The following is a 23,054-nucleotide window of genomic DNA, read 5'->3' as shown; positions in this document are numbered from 1 at the left end:
ATGGACATCCTTTTCAATGCCAATTTGCCTAGGCCAACAATCCCTCAAAGTTTGAAAATGTTGACTTATAAGACACACATCCTGGGCTCCCACAAAGCCTGCTGTGCTCCAGCTCTCTGTAGCCTGTTGTGGCAGTGGGAAGGAACACCTTCAGATAATGAAGAGGTTAAGTCTGATTGTAATTAGATTGCAGTATGCACAGTCATGTGGTTCATAGTAAATTTGCCTTGATTAACTGGTCCTGTTTGTTAACATTAGCACTCTCTGTGTTGGCTGTGGAGAAATACCATAGACTGGTGCAAGATTAATGAAGGCAGGTACGCATGCTGATTAGATTGTGGCAGTTTAATAAACTCTTTGAACATTAAATTATTTAATGCATTCATGCTCATGCCGCGTATTCAATGGTCAGCTTGACCACCCTATGTGCTAATATTGAGAATTGAAATGCAGAGGATGAAAGAAATACAGCCGTGTATGAGGTAATTAGCTCTCATGTCTGATAAATGGGGCAATACCGATGTGTATACATGTTTTAGCACCTCACAAATAGTCCTTTCATTAACCAGGATGTTTGCTGAAAATTTTATGAAAGGTTTAGCTTGATTTTGGGTTTCGTAAGCCATTCGGCTAGCAGCTAGAGTTGCTGTTGGTTTAATAGCTGGAACCAATTTAAAACTTGAAAGGAAAGAAAAGTAGAAGACGTCAGTCAATTTAATGTTACAACAATTATGCTTCCCACAGTATTGTAAGCATCCAATCACAGAATGTGCTGAAGCTGCTATCTTTGTTTTTTCTCTCTCTCTCTTTTGGAAAGCTATATTTCAATTGTGAGATCTGAGACAGATATTTCTCACTGTATGAATTTGTATATACAGTCTGTGTGTGTGTGTGTGTGTGTGTGCGTGTGTGTGTGTTTAACAAGCCCATCAGATGCCAAGAAAGTTGCTGAAGTCTAAGGGAAAGCACTAAGTTTTTTGCATTCAGCTGCTGCCTGAATGTGTGTTTGGAGTGTATGGTGAATCCCTTTCAACCCTGTCATGGGCAACATGGATTGTATGCAGTGGTGTGTTCCGGATCCTGTTGCAACTGGTACGGTGCAACAGGGCTGGGCGTCCACCACATGCATGCGTGCAGCACGTGTGCAGTGTACACATGCATACTTACTGCCCGCAATGCTCCAGCTGCTCGGTGGAGCGTCATGCAGGCGCCGTACACTGCATGTGCGTGCACAGAAGCCCCGATTGGCTCAAATACCAGAGCGGGCGAGCGGGCCCTCCAGAGCACCGTACCGGAACACTACCTAGTGCTCCCAGCAGGCACCGGTCCGCCCGTACTGGCACGTACCGGTTGTACCCCCACCACTGATTGTACGTCAATTGACATATCAATTCATGTTAAAAGCAACATACCAAGAATGCAGCATCCTGATGAAAGATGATGGATCATTTCATTTGAAGCAGTATACATCATGCTAAGTGGTATCCAAAGCAATGGAGTGAACCATGCTGCTAACAAGATGTTACCTATGCTTAATCTATGACTTTTCCCATTCAGTCTCTTTGACAACTGCCACTATACTTAATAGGTAAAGGCAAAGATCCCCCTTGCATGTACAGGGCGGGGCATAACCTTTTCCTAGGGGGTCACAGCAACACTTGTAATAACAACACAAATAATTCATACACCATTCGAAAGCCCATCAAAAACTGAGTTTATTGACACGATTTAATAGTCAGTATGATTATCAGTAACCCAATCCGGATGACGTTTCAATTTGTTTGCAATCCATTTTCGATGGATAAACGTCGCTCCAGCATCGCGAGCCTCTCGAAAGGCAATGCATTTTATTCTGTCAATGATCCTTTGTTCTTCCGAATCGAATTTTCCAGCCATTCTTAAAGCAAATTTAACATTTAATAGCTCATTCAATTCAGTTTTTTATGGGCTTTAAAATGAGGTGTCGCGGAAGTTGTAAACTGCTGTCGATCTTGCTGTGACCCCCTAGGAAAAGGTTATGCCCCGCCCTGTATGTGCTAGTTGTTCCCGACTCTAGGGGGTGATACTCATCTCCGTTTCAAAGCCAAAGAGCCAGCGCTGTCCAAAGACATCTCCGTGGTTATGTGGCTGGCACGACTAAATGCGAAAGGGGCATGGAACACTGTTACCTACCTACCAAGGGTGGTTCCTATTTTTCTACCTGCATTTTTACATGCTTCCAAATTGCTAGGTTGGCAGAAGCTGGAACTAGTCGTTACTTTTAAAGCCCTACATGGTATTGGACCTGGGTACTTGAGAGACCGCCTCCTTCCAATTACCTCCCTACGACCAATTAGATCCCACAGATTAGGCCTCCTCCGAATACTATCCGCTAGCCAGTGTCGACTGTCGACCCCTCGGGGGAGGGCCTTCTCTGTGGCTGCTCCGGCCCTCTGGAACAATCTCCCCATGGAGATCTGGACCCTCACCACCCTTCAGGCTTTCCGCAAAGCTATCAAGACCTGGCTGTTCCGGCAGGCCTGGGGCTGATGAGTTTCCAGCTCCACTTGAATTGTTGCGACTGTTGCGTTGTTTTTAATCTGTTTTTTATATTTGTTTTGTCTTTGTTTGTTGTTGTATCCCCCCCCACCTTGTTTGTTAGCCGCCCTGAGTCCCTTGGGAGTAGGGCAGCATACAAGTGTAATAAACATTGAAGTAACGGGAGCCCACTCCATTATGTGGCATTAGGGATTCGAACCGCCAAACTGCTGAACTTTCTGATCGACAAGCTCAGCATCTTAGTCACTGAGCCACCGCGTGCACTATACTTAATACTACAGTAATAAACAAATGCTACATTTAGTTGCCATCATGCTTCTATCTAGGACAAAAGCTTGCTACCTAGATCAAACCTTTATGGGACATTTAGCCATATTATTTACCTCTTCTGCTTCTATTTTATACTCTATTCCAACTCAAGACAGTTTAGAAAAAAATCCAGGTGTATTTTCCAATTAAGGCTAGGTAATTCCGTGTCTTACTGATTCCAGTAGGTATGTTTTAAGCACATTCTTAACTCTGCCATTTGAATCAAAGGATTTCATATAGCCGCCGTCTCAGAATTTAGCATTACATTATTATGTTCAAAGAGATCACCAGTACATAAGTGGGTATAGGTTTCATACCCTAAAGCCTTCATTCCTTGATTGATATCCTAATACAATAAAAATCAGTGCAGCCAATTAATTCTATATATTTATTTTTAAAAGCTATTTTGCATGTCATAGTAAATTGCATGTTGTATTTCAAACCCAGTGGGGAAAAAAAAAACAAGCAAACATAAAAAGTAATGGAAAACAATAATCAGTCATAAATAAATAACGGCAGCCCCTTGAAGTTAGCAACTAAAATCCTTTTGGAATAAACAGGTCACAGCGTCCCCTTAATTCCATTTTGAAAGACAAAAAAAATAATCTCCTGACCTCATCAATAAGGTCAGCTCAGAGTACCTGAGCAATCTGCCAAATAACCAGATAAACCAAATAAAATATCTTCCTTCCTTCCCTTCTCCCCGCTCCCTTCTTTCATTTTCCTTTGTTTTTTTGTCCTCTTTTTTTAATCACTGTCTTTGATAGAAGAAAATATTTGTAGCTCGTGGTTGAAATGTGAAGTCCTTGAAGCTCTCTGAGCTTGGTGTTCTCTTGGTTGTTTTCTTGCAGACATTTCATCACCAAACTAGGTAACATGATCAGCACTGCTGATGTTTGCTGCAAAGTCAAATGATGCAGATGTTATAGCTTGAAAATGCCAGATGCTACTGGACAGAAGGAGGCATAAAACACAATGTGATCCAAAGTTTGAATGGTGGATAGTTGTAAAGGAGGAAAATCACATTTTCAATCATTGCTGCTTCTTCCAGGCAGAGAATGTTCAGATTTTATTGTTATTACTGCTGAGGTAGAGCTCCTCTCTAGAGTACCAGATTGGAGTAACCACCTAGGTTTGAGGTGGATACTGAAAGAAACTCTAAAGACCCCAGTCCACCACATCAAATTGGCTAACTAAATCAATAGCAATAGCAATAGCAGTTAGACTTATATACCGCTTCATAGGGCTTTCAGCCCTCTCTAAGCGGTTTACAGAGTCAGCATATTGCCCCCAACAACAACAATCCGGGTCCTCATTTTACCCACCTCGGAAGGATGGAAGGCTGAGTCAACCCTGAGCCGGTGAGATTTGAACAACCGAAGTGCAGAACTGCAGTCAGCTGAAGTAGCCTGCAGTGCTGCATTTAACCACTGCGCCACCTCGGTATGGAAGTCAGTGCACCTCGGTATGGAAGTTGGTATGGAAGTCAGTGTTTTGATTCAAGACATCAAAGTGGAATGATTCAATTTTATGAAGCCACGACAGAATCCCTACAAAAGTCTGGAATAAGGTGATTGCACAGACCTATTAAGAATATTTATGACAGAACAACCTTATTGTTGGGGTTGGGGTACCACTATCACAAAAGCAGGCTAACCCATTGAGGCCTATCTTGTAATGTTGCAGATGTAGATGTGATTCCTGACACTTTATCCAGTTTGTGTCCATATTCCATTGCCCACATGCCACTCGGGGGGGGGGGGTGCAATGGTTCAGCAGTTAAGACCTGATCTTATCATCTGGAAAGCTGATAGTCTGGGTTTGAGGCCCAAGTGCCACGCAACAGGGTGAGCTCCCATTACTTGCCTCAACTCCTGCTCACCAACTATTCGAAAGCATGCAAATGTGAATAGATAAATAGGCACCACTTCAGCAGGAAGGTTACAGCATTTTGTGCACCTCAGGGTATAGACCAGGGGTGGGTTTCAACCGGTTCGCGGCGGTCCCCGCGAACCGGTTGGTCGGCGAACCCGGAGGTAAGTAACTTCCGGGAACGGCGAAGGGCCCACCCGCCCACCCACGCTCCTTACCCGTTTTTGACGGGTTCTGCACTTCCACGCATGCGCAGGACGCATACAGCGCCTGCGCGATCCTCCAGGAGCAGCTGGAGCATCGCACAGATGCTAGTATGCATGCGTGCACTGCACGCGTGCACGAGGACGCCGCCGGCCCCGTTCCAACCGAACCGGTTGGAACGGGGTGAGAAACCCACCCCTGGTATAGACATGCTGGTTGCATCATCATGGTAAGATTTTCGGACAACATTGGTTCTTTCAGTTAAGAAACAGAGATGAGCACTGATACCTAGACTCAGACATGACTAGAAAGGGGAAATCTTTACCTTTATATGTCACTCGTCCTACCACCAAAGGAACTCTGGGCAGCTTCAAGTGATGAAAAAGCATCAACATAAAAGTATTAAAATTAGCAATAATTAAATATTTTTTTAATTTATTAAATTTGTATATGTCACTCATCTCACCACCTAGGAGGACTCTGGGCAGTTTACAATGGCATAAAAGCATAAGTATTAAAGTATTAAAAGCACTAAAATCAACAACCACTAAATATATTTCTTTGTGTATTCATAAAATATATTCGGACTTTAAGAGTATAAGATGCACCAAAATGCACCAAGATTTTGAAGAGGCAAATAAAAAAAAGTTTTTGCACTCTGCTGACCTCCCAAAAATGGTCCTTTTTTCACAAAAATGGCCCTTTATTATTTTTAAAAAGGGTATGAATAGCCTTTAGGAGGCTTTTTAGAGTGCTCCTGGGGGGTGGGCCCAAAAAATGAGCAAAAAATGGCCCATTTTTTTACAAAAATGGGCCCATTTTCTGTCAAAAAAGGGCATGCATAGCCTTTAGGAGGCTTATAGACTGCTCCTGGGGGCTGGTGGTGGTGGGGGAATTGAACAAAAAATGGTCCATTTTTTCACTCATTTCACCCAGTTCCCAGGAGCACTCTGAAAGCCTCCTAGAGGCTCTGCACGGCCATTTTGGTGAATGGGGTGGGGTTTCAGGAGGAAAAAAAATGCTGTATTCAGTGTATAAGATGCACCCAGATTTTCAGCCTCTTTTTTGAGGGAAAAATTTGTATTTGTATTTGTATTTATTTGTCTTGTATGCTGCCCACTCCCGAAGGACTCCAGGCGGCTCACAATAGACAAGGGAAGGGGGAAAACTAGACAAAGACAACACTTTAAAACAAAACCGCAACATTCACAATTTCCGTGGAGCTGGATATTTCACAGGCCCCCCAGCCTGCTGGAGCAGCCAGGACTTGGTGGCTTTGCGGAAGGCCGGGAGGGTAGTAAGGGTCCAGATCTCGACAGGGAGATCATTCCAGAGGGCCGGAGCTGCAACAGAGAAGGCTCTCCCCCGGGGGGTCGCCAGCCGACACTGGCTGGCAGAAGGAATCCGGAGGAGACCTAACCTGTGAGATCTAATTGGTCTGAGGGAGGTAATCGGCAGGAGGCGGTCTCTCAGGTGCATCTTATACTCCCAAAAATACGGTATATGCCACCTGTCTTACTACCGAGTGGGGGTACGCATGGCTTACAATGACATAAAAGGAAAAGTTGTGTTCTACCTTCTTTTCCTTATAAATCTGGTCTGGGCTCCAGGATTTGGATCTCGAGAGAGAATGTGGTTACCTTGAAAAATATGATGCAGTTCTTTCAATGGGTGGCTACTGCTATCACAAATCAAGCAAGATGTAAAAAAAACCTGGTTGATTGTCTGCTCTTCAGTTCCACATTTAAGGCTAAAGGAGTCCTTCTGGTATTTGAACCTCCTGGTGCTCTTCCAAATCCTTCAAAAGAGAAAGGGGCTTTCCCTGCAGAACAATCAGTGGTATTTGAAATAGAAGAGAAACATTTCCATAGGATCTAGGCTCCTGACCCTCTAGGCTGCCTAAACAATTTCTCAATAACTAGGAGGGAATTAGGGCAACTGCCTCAGTTCCTCTTTTTGCAATAACTCCGATGACAGACAATAAACCTCCCTCAGATGTCATTCTGAATGATGGGCTGCACATTCATCTTACATATTTGTCTCTAGGACAGGTGGTAATAAATTTCTACTTCCTGGATTTAATTTTGACGGTATTAGACAGTAGACAGGCATTTATTTCACCCTGAATTCCTTTTGTCAGCAGTTCCAATTATTAGCTCCACACCCCACCCCTGTTCTTCTAGAAGTAAGCATTAGCTCAGCCTTTGGGAAGCAATGTCAGTTGGTTTCCATACCAGGTTCTAAGCATCCCTAACCAGGGGACAAATAATTTAAGGCAGAACATAGAGATCCAGTCTTATGCAGTGGCCAGGATGCTGGGCTAGAAACCAGAAGGTTGTTGGCAGAGTTGGGTTCCTACCAGTTCGCACCTAATCGGTAGAACTGGTTCGTCAAATCTACCGAACCGGTTAGAAGAGGTTCCACCAGTGGACCCGGAAAGCAGGCCACACCTACAGAAGAGGTTCCAAACTTTTTTGAAACCCACCACTGGTCCTTGGATATGATTATTCTACACTATCATGCTCATATTTATAAAACTCAGTGCCTCTGTGAAAGGTAAGGATGACTACTGCGTTTGTGGTGCAATCAGAACATTGCATGTGTTGAAGTTGTTTTAACGCAAACCAAAGATGCCTTTTAAAAAACAAGTTTACATCATATTCTTATGCATGCCAGTGCTGTGTGTGAGGTAATTTAAGGTGGTTCTGACAAGTGTCGTCGGCATCTTCATATCCAGTCACATGGGCGGCAAACCACTCTCATCCGGTCACATGGGCAGCAAGCCACTCCCACGAAGGAGGCCACACCCACAGAGTAGGTTCAAACAATTTTTGAAACCCACCACTGGTTGTTGGGTATTATTCCTAACTTAGGCATGAACGTCTGCATGACTTTGGGCCAATTGTATTCTCTCAATCCACTTCACTGGATTCTTGTTGGGAAAATTGGAGGGAGGACCCTTACATATGAATACTGTTGACCCAAAATAAAAGCAAAATAGCAATCGAACAAATAAATAAATACACGAATGAAGGCAAAAATCCGTGTCCCAGGATAGTGTTGCAGGATCTAATCTGGGATCTAATTTCAGGGACCAGGGGTTTTGTCTTCCGTGCTTTCGTGCTGAGGCAGGGAAGTTCCTCAGGGAACTTCTTTCTGGCAGAGTGTGTCCTTTGGGTTCTTCTGGGTGTAGTATTTTGTGTATTCTTTCTGCTAGAGATGCATTCCCTGAAGATGGGTTCCAGCACGAGTCTGAAATCTCTGAAGACAAAACCTCTGGTCCTGGTAATCAACCTAGAGTGGATCCTAAGTAGATTCACATAGTGGTCATTGTTCTGAGTCCTATTAGAGTAAGGGATATGAATTGCCTGCTGTGCCCCAGGAAAATGATGAGAAAAGGCAAAATTCCTGTATCACATCTAGACATAAAAATATACCACCAGAGGGCAGGGGAAAAAATTGAGTTTTATCTTGTTATTTCTATATAATCACCGTCTAAATGTTTGCTGCCCAAATATGATATGCCTAGCCAACGTTAAACTGGGAAATAGTTCTTAATGTCATATTACATAGATAGGCATTACCCTGGACAGCTTATTAGCAAAAAGACAGAAGCAAAATTAAAATAAAGGTATAACAAGAGAACTATGTTGCACCCAGAATTAAAATTTACTAAAACACAGGGACATGAATGACCTTTCATCTGCCAGTGCAGTTTTGACTAACTATACATTATGCATCTTGAGAGTTTGTACTACAGCTTCAAAGTTCCAAATTTTAAAGCCTTACATTATCCAGTGTTTTATTATTAATGTTGTGAATTATTTGTGTTTGTGTGTGTGTGTGTGTGTGTGTGTGTGTTTAATATTTATTTATTTTATTATTTTAAACACATAAGCACATCAACAACAAAAACCATATAACTTAAAAACAACATAGGAACAATAAGTTCCATCGTATATCATACCGCAGTTCCGAATCGGTTTCTTTGCAGTTAGTGTTTTTCCTACTATACATTTCTATCTTTCATTCATAATCTCCTTATTCGTTATCCATTTTTATGTACATTTCTTTATTTATTTAAACTTAGCTACTTATGACCAAATATTATTTACCTATATTATGCTTTATATTTTTACTGTCATTTATTCTCTTACATACAGATTATAGATATACATCACATAATTATTCTTTTTTTTTGCCATTCTTATATTATTATTATTCCATTTGGAAGGTTATAAGGTATAGTTTAAAATGCTTTGTTTACCATCCTTCGCACCTGCTAAGACACCACCTCATTTTCTCTTTCTTTTCTTTTCTCCCTCCCTTCCTTCTCTACTTCCTTCCGTGTGTGTGTGTGTTTGGTAGGAGTTGGTCTCTTCAAGCAATTGTTGACTGTTGGAGACTGCCTGGACAACTCCCTGCAATTTTTTTGATGTGATTTCAGAACTGATTTGCCATTGCCTGTTTCTTGGGGTTGAGAGAGAATTGCTGGCCCAAGGTTACCAATTGGCTTTGTGTCTAAGGCAGGACTAGAACTCATAATCTCCCAGTTTCTAATCTGGTGCTTTCGCCATTACACCAAACTGGCTCATATGAACAAAGTCATTAAATAGCTAAAGATAAAGGATCCTTTCTCAACATAGCAGATGTGTTGAATTATAACAGCCATATTCCCTCGTAACATTTATGGAAATTGTTTCAACATTTCTATGGGGGTCAAGTTAGGGAGTGTTGCTGCGGGGAATCCAAATGATAAATACTAATATGCAGCATGATTCATAATGAACATATTTTGATTTGGGGGGGGAGGGCAGGCAACCAATTTGACCAGATGGGAAACAAGGAGTGATATTACACTGATATTTTAGTGGTTGGCTATTTATTTTAATTCTGTTCCCTTAGCAGGTGTAACAAATAGTACAATTATCCTCTTCTTCCCCTTGCAAGGCTGACATCATTTCACCATGGATGTTTCATTACCATTCTTTCTTTTCAGAATAATCATAGAAAATGTGTAATATCAGTGTCCATCCAACAAATGGTATGGATTTGAGAGCACTTATCATCCGAATCCTGGATAGCAATTTATTGCATTATATGACAGGATGAAACTATAAGTAAATTATGCATCCAAGTTGTGAAATGAACAACATAATTACAAGGCATCTGACAATTGTACAAAGTGAAGAGAACAATTGCTTCTTTCTTCTCACAAGTCATATTTTGATACCCCCAAGGCCACTTCCTTCCAGTTTGCAAAATGTCATAGCACCGCTTTTAGTTGCAAGCTCTTGAGTGTACAAAGAAAAAAAAAAGAAAAATATAGCTTATTATTCCACTTTAACAAAATTACTTGGAATAACTTTCTGTATTGTCTTCTTAATGACAGCTGGTACTGCTATGGAATAGTACTATAAAGGAACCGAAGCCTGAAATGATTTTAATGCTTTTAATTTATTTTTTGTTATTTCATCACAAATCTGTATATTCTGGTTCTGACTCTGATCCACTGGTTGCCACTGAGGTGCCAAATTAAGTTGCCTAACCTGTTCTGTTATCACAGAAATACATACCCCAAATTGTAATTGTGATGTCTGAAAAGCAATTCTCGGGTGGATCTAATTCATATTCCCTGTGATGAAACAGTAAATGAATACCCTTACCCAAAATTAGGGAAAGAGAAAATGCCACAAATCCCTTCCCATTTTAATTTACAATAAAAGTATAACAAAAGCAAAATAAAAACAAAAAACACCACTCCACCCTAAAGATTCCCAAAACTTTAACCAGTTCCAAGCTGAAAAACCTGAAAGATATCACTTTCTCTAAAAGGCCCTGATTTTGTCAATCCAAAACAAAGAAAAAAAGAAGCTTTACTAAATCTAGAGTTTTAGATGCATGTCCAGACACAATGATTTGCTGTGTGCAAATTGCATGCTTAAATCTTTCCCAGTTATATTTATGCAGGAAATGTACATAATTTTAAAGAACAAAGCCCTATTTATAGCAATCTTATTTAATTATTATACAGGTCATTCTGTTTTAGTTAGAAAATAGTAATGAGGGGAAAAAAACTTTCACTCATTTCTATTGCCGTACGCCAGATATAAAAATAGCTCCAATCCATCCTTTTAATTCCCTCCCACCAGCTCTCATTAATTGTTCAAAGACATAGAGAAAACTGTCCAGTTATGACTTTCCCAACATCGCTTTTTTGCTTTCCCAAATATATACTATTTATCCAAATTTTTCAAGTGGATAAACAGTAAATAGAATTGCCATCAAGCTGCCACCATGAAGTTCTCTATAAAATAAATTTTGCAAACAGAAACAAGGTCAGGGGGAAAAAAAGTTCTTGTAAAACAAAAATAAGCTATTTTAGGGTTTTAAAACTTCTGTAAAAATAGTAGTGTTTGGTGGGGTATATTTCATGACCACCCACTAACTGAGAACCTCAATTGCCAGGATGAAAAAAGACTTCTGCTAAAATAGAAGCTTTCATTCTTCTCTTAATGCAATATAAAAATGCGTAACATAAAAGTTTAGACCCGAAGCGGTGTAGCTGATCAAATGCCACACATAGGCCAAACAAAAGTTGCTTATTAAAACTACACCGTTCAGCATAAAGTTTTGTATTTTAACCCCACTTCACTTCACCCCAATAAATTGTCAAAACTTTTGCACTGACGAAAGCTCTCCGGCTAAATTAATGGCTTTGTTTTGCAAATTAATTTAGATATTACAAAATCATATTTTCAACTGAAAGTGCTGTTACTCAGATTAAATATTAACCAAAAGCTGTCTTACGCTTAAATAGAATTTAGCCTTTGAAGTGTTTTTATTAATCTCTTCTGATGTAGGTGCCTGAAATTCTATGAAAGTGCTGTTGCTTCCAGTCGCGTGCATCACTTACTGTAATTTATTTTCAGAACATAATTCTATTTATAAATGAAAATCCTATTAAAAGAAGACAAGAAAAATTAGTCCCCGACTTTGCATTGGTAGAGTAGAAACAAAATGAGCAGCCTAACCTAAAGTGACATTTACAAATTACCTGTTAATTTAAACTGGGTTGAAGGATGACAGAGTTTAGTCAGTCTGACAGGAAGTACCAAACAACTGACAGTTGGGTCTAGAATGGTCTGTGGGCTCGTGCAGGGAGCACATTTGTCTATGTTTTCTGGAGGGGGAGATTCATTTCGGTAGAGTAAATAATATATCTGTGAAAATATTCCCCCCCCACCCCCAACCAGGTTTTCATAGAGATGTGATTTCCTGTTCACCACTCTCTTGAGAAAACACTTTTTTAAAAAGCGGGGGCACTTGTTAATGTCCAAAAGGATAATCCCGCCGTAATTGTCTTTGTAATACTCAAACATAAATGGTGAGGCCAGGGGTGGGTTTCAACCGGTTCGCGGCGGTCCCTGCAAACCGGTTGGTCAGCGAACCCAGAAGTAAGTAACTTCCGGGAACGGCGAAGGGCCCACCCACCCGCCCGCACTTCTTACCCGGTTTTGACGAGTTCTGCGCTTCCACGCATGCGCAGGACGCATACAGCGCCTGCGCGATCCTCCAGGAGCAGCTGGAGCATCGCACAGATGCTAGTACGCATGCGTGCACCGCGCGCGTGCACGAGGACGCCGCCGGCCCCGTTCCAACCAAACCGGTTGGAACGGGGCGAGAAACCCACCCCTGGGTGAGGCCTATATTTTGAAATGGATTAGGAATATCATTTGTTGTCCTCCAAGTCAAGATCCTCTGTTCTACAATCTTCGTAGCAGAGGTGGTATTCAGCCAGTTCTGACAGGTTCTGAAAAACCGGTAGCGGAAATTTTGAGTATTCCGGAGAACCAGCATATAGGCTGCCTCCCAGCTGATCTTCTTTTGTTGACCTGAACAGGAGAATGGAGCTGGAAGGCAGGTTAGTGGGGTGGGGAGGCAATGGGGATTTTGCAGTATCCTTCCCCTGCCATGCCTACAAAGCAACGCCCATAAAGCCACACCCACAGAACCAGTAGTAAAAAAATTGAATCCCACCACTGCTTTTTAGTTTACAAGTAAGAGATATGTTTACAGACAGAGGCAAGGGTGGGTTTCTCCCAGTTTACACTGGTACGCCAGAACCGGTTCGTGAAATTTAGAGTACCTTTTGGAACCCATTCCAAAAGGAAGGAAGGAAGGAATGGGGAGAGATACACACAAGAAAGGAAGGAAGGAAGGAAGGAAGGAAGGGAGGGAGGGAGGGAGGGAGGGAGGGAGAGTAGAAAAAAGAAAGAGACAGATAGAAAGAAAAAGAGAGAAAGAAAGAAAAAAGAAAAAGAAAGAAAAAGAAAGTGGAAGAGAGAGAGGCAAAAGAAAGAAAGAAAGAAAGAGTGGGAGAGAGAAAGAAAGAAAGAAAGAAAGAAAGACAGAAAGAACGAGAAAGAGAATTTATGACCACAATTGAACCCAAAATTTTGGTTGCTAAGGAAGAGCATTGTTAAGTGAGTTTCACCATATTTTCCAAGTTGGCCACACCCACCTGGTCACACGCCCACCAAGTCATGCCCGCCCGGTCACATGACCACCGAGCCACTCCCACAAAACAGGCCACACCTACAGAATAGGTTCTAAAAAAATTTGAAATCCACCACTGGACAGAGGCCACAAAAATACAGACATTTACAAATGTGGCAATCACTCTCTATTTTCTGCAGCCTGTAAATGGTTTCTTATGAGAGTATTTAAAGCAAAATTTGTAAACAAAATATCAATAGAAGAGACCATTTGTAGCTCTGAACTGTGGCGTCCTTGGTGCTCTTTGAGCTTGGTGGTTTTCATACAAATATTTCATTATCAAACTAGGTAACATCATTAGTGCTATTCAGTATTGATCAATACACTGATGATGTTACCTGGTTTGGTAATGAAACGTTTGCATGAAAACCGTCAAGCTCAGAGATCACCAAGGACCCCACATTTCTAAAAATATTGTCTTGCACTTCTTTTTTTTAAGGTGGGAGAAATCTCCAGATGACACAAGTTTACTCATTCTTTTCCCATCAATAACATCAACATTTTAAAAGCATTCAGGGACTCACAATTAAAACCAGAACTTCCGTTGCAAAGCAATGTGGCCATTAAGTGAGTCGCACCTGATTTTGCAACCTTTTTGGTTGCAAGTTGTGAATGGCCATTGTGCAAATCACAAGGTTGTTAAGTGAATCCGCCATTGACTTTGCTTATTGGAAGCCAGTTGGTAACTTCTCAAATAACGATCATGTGACCCAGGGATGCTGCAGCCATCACAAGTACATGCACATTCCAAGTGGCCGAATTTTGATCACATGACTACGGTCATACTGTCATAAGTTTGAAAACCAGGTATAAGTTACTTTTTCAGTACCACTATACCCTCAGAACAGTTGCTAAATGAATGGTTATAAGTCAGGACTATATATCTGCATTCTACAACCCACTTACCGTAAATACTCCCTTTCTGATTGTAAAACTCTAAAAAACACAAGAACTCTCTCAAGTGCACCGTTGTGAAATTGTACATACTTTATAAAGGTACATACAATACAATATTTTTCATATTAGGCACACCAGTCTCCGTTGAATTTTGCGAATGCAGAGACATAAGAATTGCTGTTAATCTGCTCTTTAAAAAAAACAAACCCATTTTTCTTCTCACACAATGTTGAAAGAAATTTGCACTCAAACCCCCCAGAATGGAGGAAAAGGCAAAAAGATTATTCTGTATTTGTACAGACCTATGAAGGGTCAAAGCAATATCATAATGACTGAATAGAAATAGGATGGAAGCTGTGGGATGTTTTCAATCTCTCCACCTAACTTTAACATTTTTAAAAGATGTTTATAAAAAAAAGTCCCTGGTCTTATCCTGTTCTGTCAGGAAGAGATGGGAGGAAGCAGTGAAAATAACATTATTCAAATACTGTATATTAATGGTGGATGGCTAGTCACCATTGCTAAGATAAACAGCATGCATTTATATTAGGGATACTTCCTGGCCAGATTAGTGTCTTACATTTTGCTTTCTTCATGGTTAAAATACCATGATAACACTCCATTGATTAGAATGGACACTGGAATGGACTTATGAATATTGGGTTGACCATTGCAATAAGAAGGACATTGACAAACTTTCATCCTTGTTCAGTATGTCTTGTGCTCTGAAGTGGCTACTATTGAATGCAACAACGAGAAAGAAAAAACAAGATTCATTAATCAATAGGTACTTTTCTGCAGACAGTTCTCATATTTATACTTTGTCAGTATCAATGTATCCAGGTTGAGATCCAATCTCTGCCATCCCAATACTCCTCATAAATTGGGTGTTCCAGAAAATCAAATACATAATCTATTTGTATGCCTGTAGATCAGAGGTGTGGTGGCTCAGTGGCTTAAAGACACCAGAGAAGGTCTATGCTCCGGCGGTTCGAGTCCTAGCACTGTGTGAGTGGGTGAGCTCCTGTCACTTACCTCAGCTTCTATTGACCTAGTAGTTTGAAAGCATGCTACATGAGAGTAGATAAATAGGTACTGCTTTGGTGGAAAAATATTGGCGCTATGTGCAGACGTACAAATGCAAAGATGTTAGACGTGCCCAAATGTGATGGCTGAATGGGAGGTGACCTTGGTGGACAGAAAAAGCCCCAGATAAGATTGCAGAATGCCATTAGTCATTCTGAGTGCACTTCTGAATAGTGAGCGTGAACCAAATGGACTAGCAGTCTTGGGCAGCCAAATACTGTAGTCTTCTGGCTAATGTACCATCACTCGGTTTTTGGAGGGAGTCTCCCTTTGGATTGGGTTGGTAATTGTTTTTCTTTGGAATCCGTTGGAGATTGATGTGTTTGTGAGAGTGTGTAATTCAGTTTTCAGGTTGTCTTTGTCAGCTAGGCGTTTGGTTCTGGAGATGAGGGTCTTGGCTACAGAGTTGATCTGTGCAGGGTGGTGATGGGATTGTGCATTTAAGTAGCAGTTGGTGTGGTTTTTTTCCCGGTAGATGGTGTGTCCTAGGGAGCCATTGGGTTTTTTGTAGATTAGGACATTCAGAAAGGGAAGTTGGTTGTTTGCTTATACTTCCATAGTGAATTGTATTTTGGGGTGTAGGCTGTTGAGATATGTGAGGAAGTTGTCCACTTTTTCTTTCCCATGTGGCCAAATCACGAAAGTGTCATCAACATATCTAAGCCAGAGTTTGGGTTTGTGTTCAGATTTATCTAAGGCGTTAGTTTCAAAATGTTCCATGTATAAGTTTGCGATGACGGGTGTGAGAGGTGATCCCATGGGTGTTCCTTCTATCTGTTTGTATCTTTATCCATATATATAAAACAGCTGTGTGTGTGTGAGTGTGTCTGTGTGTACGTATGTTCCAGCATAACTCTGGAATGCCTCGAGTAATTTTAACCAGACTTGGTACATAGATTACTTACCTTCTGGAAACAAATACTGTGGGGGTAAGACACCTTTAACACCCCTTGGGGTTTGTATTCTGATAAGATACAGCCTGTTGTGCCTTGCAATGGCTTCTACCATACTGCTGTAAAATGGTCCCTACTGTGCAGCGCAGTGGAGTCGCCTTGGTAACAGCTTCACAGTACTCCACTAGGAAGCTCCCTCTGGTAAGGAGGAAAATCCAGCCTTAGAAACTAAGGTGCTATCACTTTTCTTGATGCTTCTGGGGGCACACGGAAAACATTTGGAACTAATTTAATTGTCACCGAAATCAGGGCTTTTCCTGTCTAATACAGGATTAGGATAAATAAATTCCTGGACAACGCCAGGTTATCAGCTAGTAAATTATAATAATGCCTGTTGAACCATCCAAGCAAAAGCTTTGAATGCATGCCCTCACTTATGGCTGAGAGAAAAGTTTCGTCTGAACTAGCCCTCATGTGATCCATGTCAAATACCCATGTATTTGCAAAAGAAACATTTGTTTCCTTCTCTGTCTGATATTTTCACTATGGAATATGTGGCCTTAAACAATGCGCATGGGCGCTAAGCAGCTCCTATACTGTAACCAGGATATTCATGTGTCCTTACAGCAAGGACATATGATAATGACAAGGATCAATGTCATTTTAACAATGCACAAAGGCCATGATGAAAGGCTACTTCTTCATTAAATAGCAGGACTATTGATTATTAAGTAGAAACACGGTAGAATTGAAATACTTGCTTATCCAGAGAAATTATCAATAGGTAAAGCCAACTATCCAAGCGCCAATTACACACAAATTGGAAGCCAGGTGTTTGGGAACCAAATTAATTACTGAAAAATTCATTTAGGAGTAAGCACAAATATTCACTCAAGGGCTACCATTCTTTCTCAGCCACAGTGCACATATGGTGCAAAGGGGAAATTAGCAGAAGGTCCTTTGAATGCCAGAATATGTCTGAGATGTTATCTGGCCATTTTTAATAAATACATCCATTCGAAAGGTGTGCATGGAATGATGAAATGATACATTTTATATATAAAGAATAATATTTATGGAAGTTTTGGTCCTCTGGTATTAGAATTACTACTCAGCTCTGAAAGCTATTACTTTTTATTTCAAAAAAGTAGCAACATTTAACTTCACTAGTGCAATCCTCTATACATCTACTGAGATAGAAATTCCATTGAATTCATTCAGCTTATTTTCTGGTCTGCTTAGGCTTTCATCTCAAAGCTATAATTTCTTTTGATATGATGGCCTTCTTCCCAGCGGTGGGTTTCACATTTTGTTACGCGCATGTACCCAGCAGTGGTGAGTTCCGGATTCCATTCCAACTGGTATGGTTGGAATAGCAATAGCAATAGCAGTTATACTTATATACCGCTTCATAGGGCTTTCAGCCCTCTCTAAGTGGTTTACAGAGTCAGCATATTGCCCCCAACAACAATCCAGGTCCTCATATTACCCACCTCGGAAGGATGGAAGGCTGAGTCAACCTTTGAGCCAGTGAGATTTGAACAGCCGAACTGCAGAACTGCAGTGAGCTGAAGTAGCCTGCAGTGCTGCATTTAACCACTGTGCCACCTTGGCTCTAACAAATACTGTCGAATGGCGCTGGCATCACCCATATGGATGCGTACAGCACGTGCTGACACGCACGTGGCGCACGCATGTGTTGTACTCGCCTGTGATGCTTCCGCAAGCCTCTGCGACGCTCCAGCGGCTCTGGTACCAGGGCGTACTGCCGTACTGGGGCGTACCGCCTGCAACCCACCACTGGTACCCAGTCTCAAAAACGTGCCTAAATAGTACTGCATAGAGCTGGGGCAGGTGGGAAGGCTCACCCACAATTTCCGCTACCAGTTCGGGTGAATGCTACCTCTGCTTCTTCCCATAAACTTTCCCATTCAGTAATGCACTCACCAATGATTTACAGGTAATCCTCGCCTTACAGCAATTCAATTAGTGACATTTGAAGTTTCAATGGCATTGAACAAACTGATTTATGACCATTTTTCGCATGACCATTGCAGCATCCTTGTGGTCATGTGATCAAACTTTGGGTGCTTGGCAACTGGTTCATGTTTATGACGGTTACCGTATCCCGGTGTCATGTGATCACATTTTGCATTATGAATCACACCATGATAAAAGGAAAAAAAATAGCTTCTTCCATTTATAAATAGCATTAGGGCTGGCTTAGTGATAGCATGGCTAACAATTGAAGTCATTTTATCCAGAGAATGGTTCACATGCACCTCCTTTAACAAGCGATGAGGAAAGTTTGAAGATTCAACATACAATAATTATTATGAATTTCAGAAAACCAAACTTGGGGGGAGGACACAAGAAAATATAGATTTATGCCTTTGGATGGTTGCCTGTGCTGCGGCTCATTCTTTTGTTTCCGGGCTCACCGTTGTTCCCTGGGCCTCTGGTGCTCACTTTGACCGGGATTAAGTCGGTCAGGAAAGCTTCGCGGAAACTATGGCATTTAAAGTTACTGGAAAGGCCTCCGTGGAACAAGAAGTAGCAATTCATCGTATCAGAATTACTTTGACAGGTCTCAATGTGAACTCTCTTGAAAAGGTTTGTGCAGATCTCATCAGAGGTGCTAAAGAAAAAAATCTAAAAGTGAAAGGGCCTGTTCGCATGCCTACTAAGACCCTGCAAATCACTATGAGAAAAACACCATGTGGTGAAGGTTCCAAAACTTGGGATCGTTTCCAAATGCGCCTCATTGATTTACACAGTCCTTCAGAGATTGTCAAACAGATAACTTCTATCAGCATTGAGCCAGGGGTGGAAGTTGAAGTTACCATTGCTGATGCTTAAATGGTTGTTACATGTATGGTTGTTACATGTATCAATAAAAAGCTGTTAAGTATCTATCTCTATCTCTATCTCTATCTCTATCTCTATCTCTATCTCTATCTCTATCTCTATCTCTATCTCTATCTCTATCTCTATCTCTATCTCTCTATCTCTCTATCTCTCTATCTCTATCTCTATCTCTATCTCTATCTCTATCTCTATCTCTATCTCTATCTCTATCTCTATCTCTATCTCTATCTCTCTATCTCTATCTCTATCTCTATCTCTATCTCTATCTCTATCTCTATCTCTATCTCTATCTCTATCTCTATATCTCTGTATCTGTATCTGTATCTCTGTGTGTGTGTGTGTCAGAAAGCAGCATATATATGTATGTATGTATGTGTGTATGTGTATATGTATATGCATCTGTGTAGATATATGTGTATATATGTGTATATGTATATATATATGTATGTATGTATGTATGTATGTATGTATGTATGTATATATGTATGTATATATACATACTGATAAATAAATAAAGGGAGACTAGTATAGTTCTATTTCAAGCTATTTAGCTCTCATCAGCTAGCCATACCCTGTAAAGGGTCTCCCTTTATTTATTTATCAGCACAAATACAACACAAATGTAGCAAAGGCAACAGTAAAAAATATTGGGTTTCTGTCTGTATGGTCTCTTGTGACGAGCCGATAGACAGAGAATGGAGGCAGTGGACTTCCTCCCATATTTGGGCATACCAGGGGTTGTGACTCTAAATACATACCTATTTCTCTCGCTCAGCTGATAAGGAGGAGAACCTTGTGGCTTAATGGTTAACACATCTGCCTAAGATGTAATACAGCACAGATTCTTATCCCTGTAAGGGTATGGCTAGCTGATGAGAGCTAAATAGCTTGGAATAGATCTATACTAGTCTCCCTTTATTTATTTATCAGCACAAATACAACACAAATGTAACAAAGGCAACAGTAAAAAATATTGGGTTTCTGTCTGGATGGTCTCTTGTGAATAGCCAATAGACAGAGAATGGAGGCAGTGGACTTCCTCCCATATTTGGGCATACCAGGGGTTGTGACTCTAAATACATACATACATACATATATACATATATACATATATACATATATACATATATACATATATACATATATACATATATACATATATACATATATACATATATACATATATACATATATACATATATACATATATACATATATACATATATACATATATACATATATACATATATACATATACACATATATACATATACACATATACACATATACACATATACACATATACACATATACACATATACACATATACACATATACACATATACACACACACGCATGCATGCATGCATGTATGCATACATACATACATACATACTATTTACTAAAATATTATTTAGTGAATCCACAGATCACAGGTGGACTGCAATCAAAACACGCAGTTCCTTGGGAGATGTTATTTTAAAACTGTCCGGTGATTAAGAGAATACCAAAGCAGTAACTGAACTATGAAAGACTGTTGGGAGTGAATAATTGATTTCACAACCATGATTGAAGGCCTCCGGACACTGAAATTACAAACTATGGTTGATAAACATGGTTTAGCGTAATTGTGCCTAAGGGATTTCCTCAGCTTAAATGCATTGTTTGAGAAAGTATGTAGTGGTAATTTTTATTGAATAAAGTTGTTTGCTCCCTGACTTTTTTGAGCGGCTAACAGTGTCTTTCCTAGAAGGAAGTGGAATTATGCAGTTGTGATCAAAGGATGTGAGAGGCCTTGTATTCCTTGGACATCAGCCAGAGGAAACACATCATCACACTGTTTCTTCTCCTCTGTAAACTGTGATCTGGACAAATCTCTAACCTCCTGCTTCCTTTGATTAGTACACAATGCATTTTCCCTACACTGAGAATGGTGTACCAACTGCATCCTTATTCAGCAGAATTATCTTGATTATAGTATTATAATAAATTATATAAGAGTTACTGCCGAAGTTATTCAGAAACTACAGTACTTACAGAAGTTTCCCATACAGTACAATAGGTGTCAGTGTAATTGACTACATCCAGATGGATAAAAAACTATGAAGCCACTTTTAGGAATACACTGGAGCTTAGTCCTTTCATAGCACAGTTCAAAATGTTGATTAACAATAGTAGTTACAGAAGTACTACAGTGGTGGGATTCAAATTTTTTTTACTACCGGTTCTGTGGGCGTGACTTGGTGGGCGTGGGGTGACTTGGTGAGTGTGGCTTGGTGGGCGTAGCAGAGGAAGAATATTGTAAAATCTCCATTCCCACCCCACTCTAGGGGAAAGTTACTGTAAAATCCTCATTTCCTCCTGATCAGCTGGGACTCAGGAGGCAGAGAATAGATGGGGATGGCGCCAGTCAGAGGTGGTATTTACTGGTTCTTCAAACTACTCAAAATTTCTGTTACTGGTTCTACAGAACTGGCCAGAACCTGCTGAATACCACCACTGAACTACTAGTTATAGAAATAATAGACATTTTATTAAGGCAAAAAAATATATAAAGAAATAGAAATAAGAGGAACAGCAAATTAACATTCTTACAAAATATAATTCCATGGTTGCATAAATACAGCTCAAAACGTATAAACAAGGAAATCTTAGATTTAAAATGTTTTAGTACTTGAAAAATCATTCTGTGCTAAGATTTGCTTGAATGGTTCTTTCCCATATCTCATTGTTACAGGGCCCTTGTATGTCACCAAAGCAAGACGTGTGTGTGTGTGTGTGTGTGTGTGTGTGTGTGTGTGTGTGTGTGTGTGTTCATTGTTCAGAACAATCTCATGGATTAACTTCTCTTGTAAACAACTCTAAGAATCCTATTATATTTTTAAAATAAAAATGCTAAAAATGAAACAAACAAGGATTGCTTTTTGGAGTTAGCAACTAAGCAAGGAAATCAGAAAAAAAAACCTGTGTTATGATCTCCTTCACTTGTGAAATAGATTATAGAATTCTTTATTGGCCAAATGTGATTTGACACGCAAGGAATTTGTCTTTGGTACATGTGGTCTCAGTGTACATAAAAAAATAAGATACATTTGTCAAGAATCATAAGGTACAGCACTTAATGATAGTCATAGGGTACAAATAAGAAATCAGAAAACAATCAACATAAATATAAATCGTAAGGATACAGTAATGCAGTCATAAGTGGGAGGAGGTGAGTGATAGGAACTAGGAGAAGACTAATAGTAAGAGTAATGCAGCTTTAGTGAATAGTTTGACAGTGGTGAGGGAATTATTTGTTTAGCAGAGTGATGGCGTTCAGGGAAAAACTGTTCTTGTGTCCAGTTGTCTTGGTGTGAAGTGCTCTATAGCATTGTTTTGGGGGTAGGAGTTGAAATAATTTATGTCCAGGATGTGAGGGGTCTCTAATATTTTCACGGTCCTCTTTTTTATTTTATTTTTGTAATTGTTTTTTCTGCAGTTCTGATTATCCTTTGAAGTCTGTGTCTGTCTTGTTGGGTTGCAGAACCAAATCAGACAGTTATAGAGGTGCAGATGACACTCAATAATCCTTCTGCAGAATTGTATCAGCAGCTGCTTGGGCAGTTTGAACTTCCCGAGTTAGCACAGAAAGAACATTCTTTGTTATGCTTTTTTGATGACGTTTTTGATGTTAGGTGTCCATTTTAGGTTTTGAGATATGATAAAACCTAGAAACTTGAAGGTCTCTACTGTTGATATTGTGTTGCCTAGTATTGTAAAAAATGGAAGTATGGGAGAGTTTCTCCTAAAGTCTACCATCATTTCTACGGTTTTGAGTGAGTTCAG

General features: G+C 40.3%; 1 protein-coding gene across 1 annotated transcript; it reads left to right on the top strand.

The window, feature by feature from the left end:
• The first annotated feature begins 18,869 nt into the window (after positions 1-18,869).
• Positions 18,870-19,217, top strand: LOC116509548 (40S ribosomal protein S20-like). The gene has a single exon (XM_032218741.1). The coding sequence runs from the start codon at positions 18,870-18,872 to the stop codon at positions 19,215-19,217; it is 348 nt and encodes a 115-aa protein (XP_032074632.1).
• Positions 19,218-23,054: the final 3,837 nt, after the last annotated feature.

The sequence above is a fragment of the Thamnophis elegans genome, chromosome 5, assembly GCF_009769535.1.
Source record: "Thamnophis elegans isolate rThaEle1 chromosome 5, rThaEle1.pri, whole genome shotgun sequence".
Lineage (NCBI taxonomy): Eukaryota > Metazoa > Chordata > Lepidosauria > Squamata > Colubridae > Thamnophis > Thamnophis elegans.
The sequence above is the reverse complement of the archived record's forward strand: the minus strand, read 5'-3'. Positions and strand labels throughout refer to the sequence as shown.

Excerpts from the sequence above, each read along its gene's own strand:
- LOC116509548 (XM_032218741.1), top strand. The coding sequence starts at position 18,870 with ATGGCATTTAAAGTTACTGGAAAGGCCTCCGTGGAACAAGAAGTAGCA.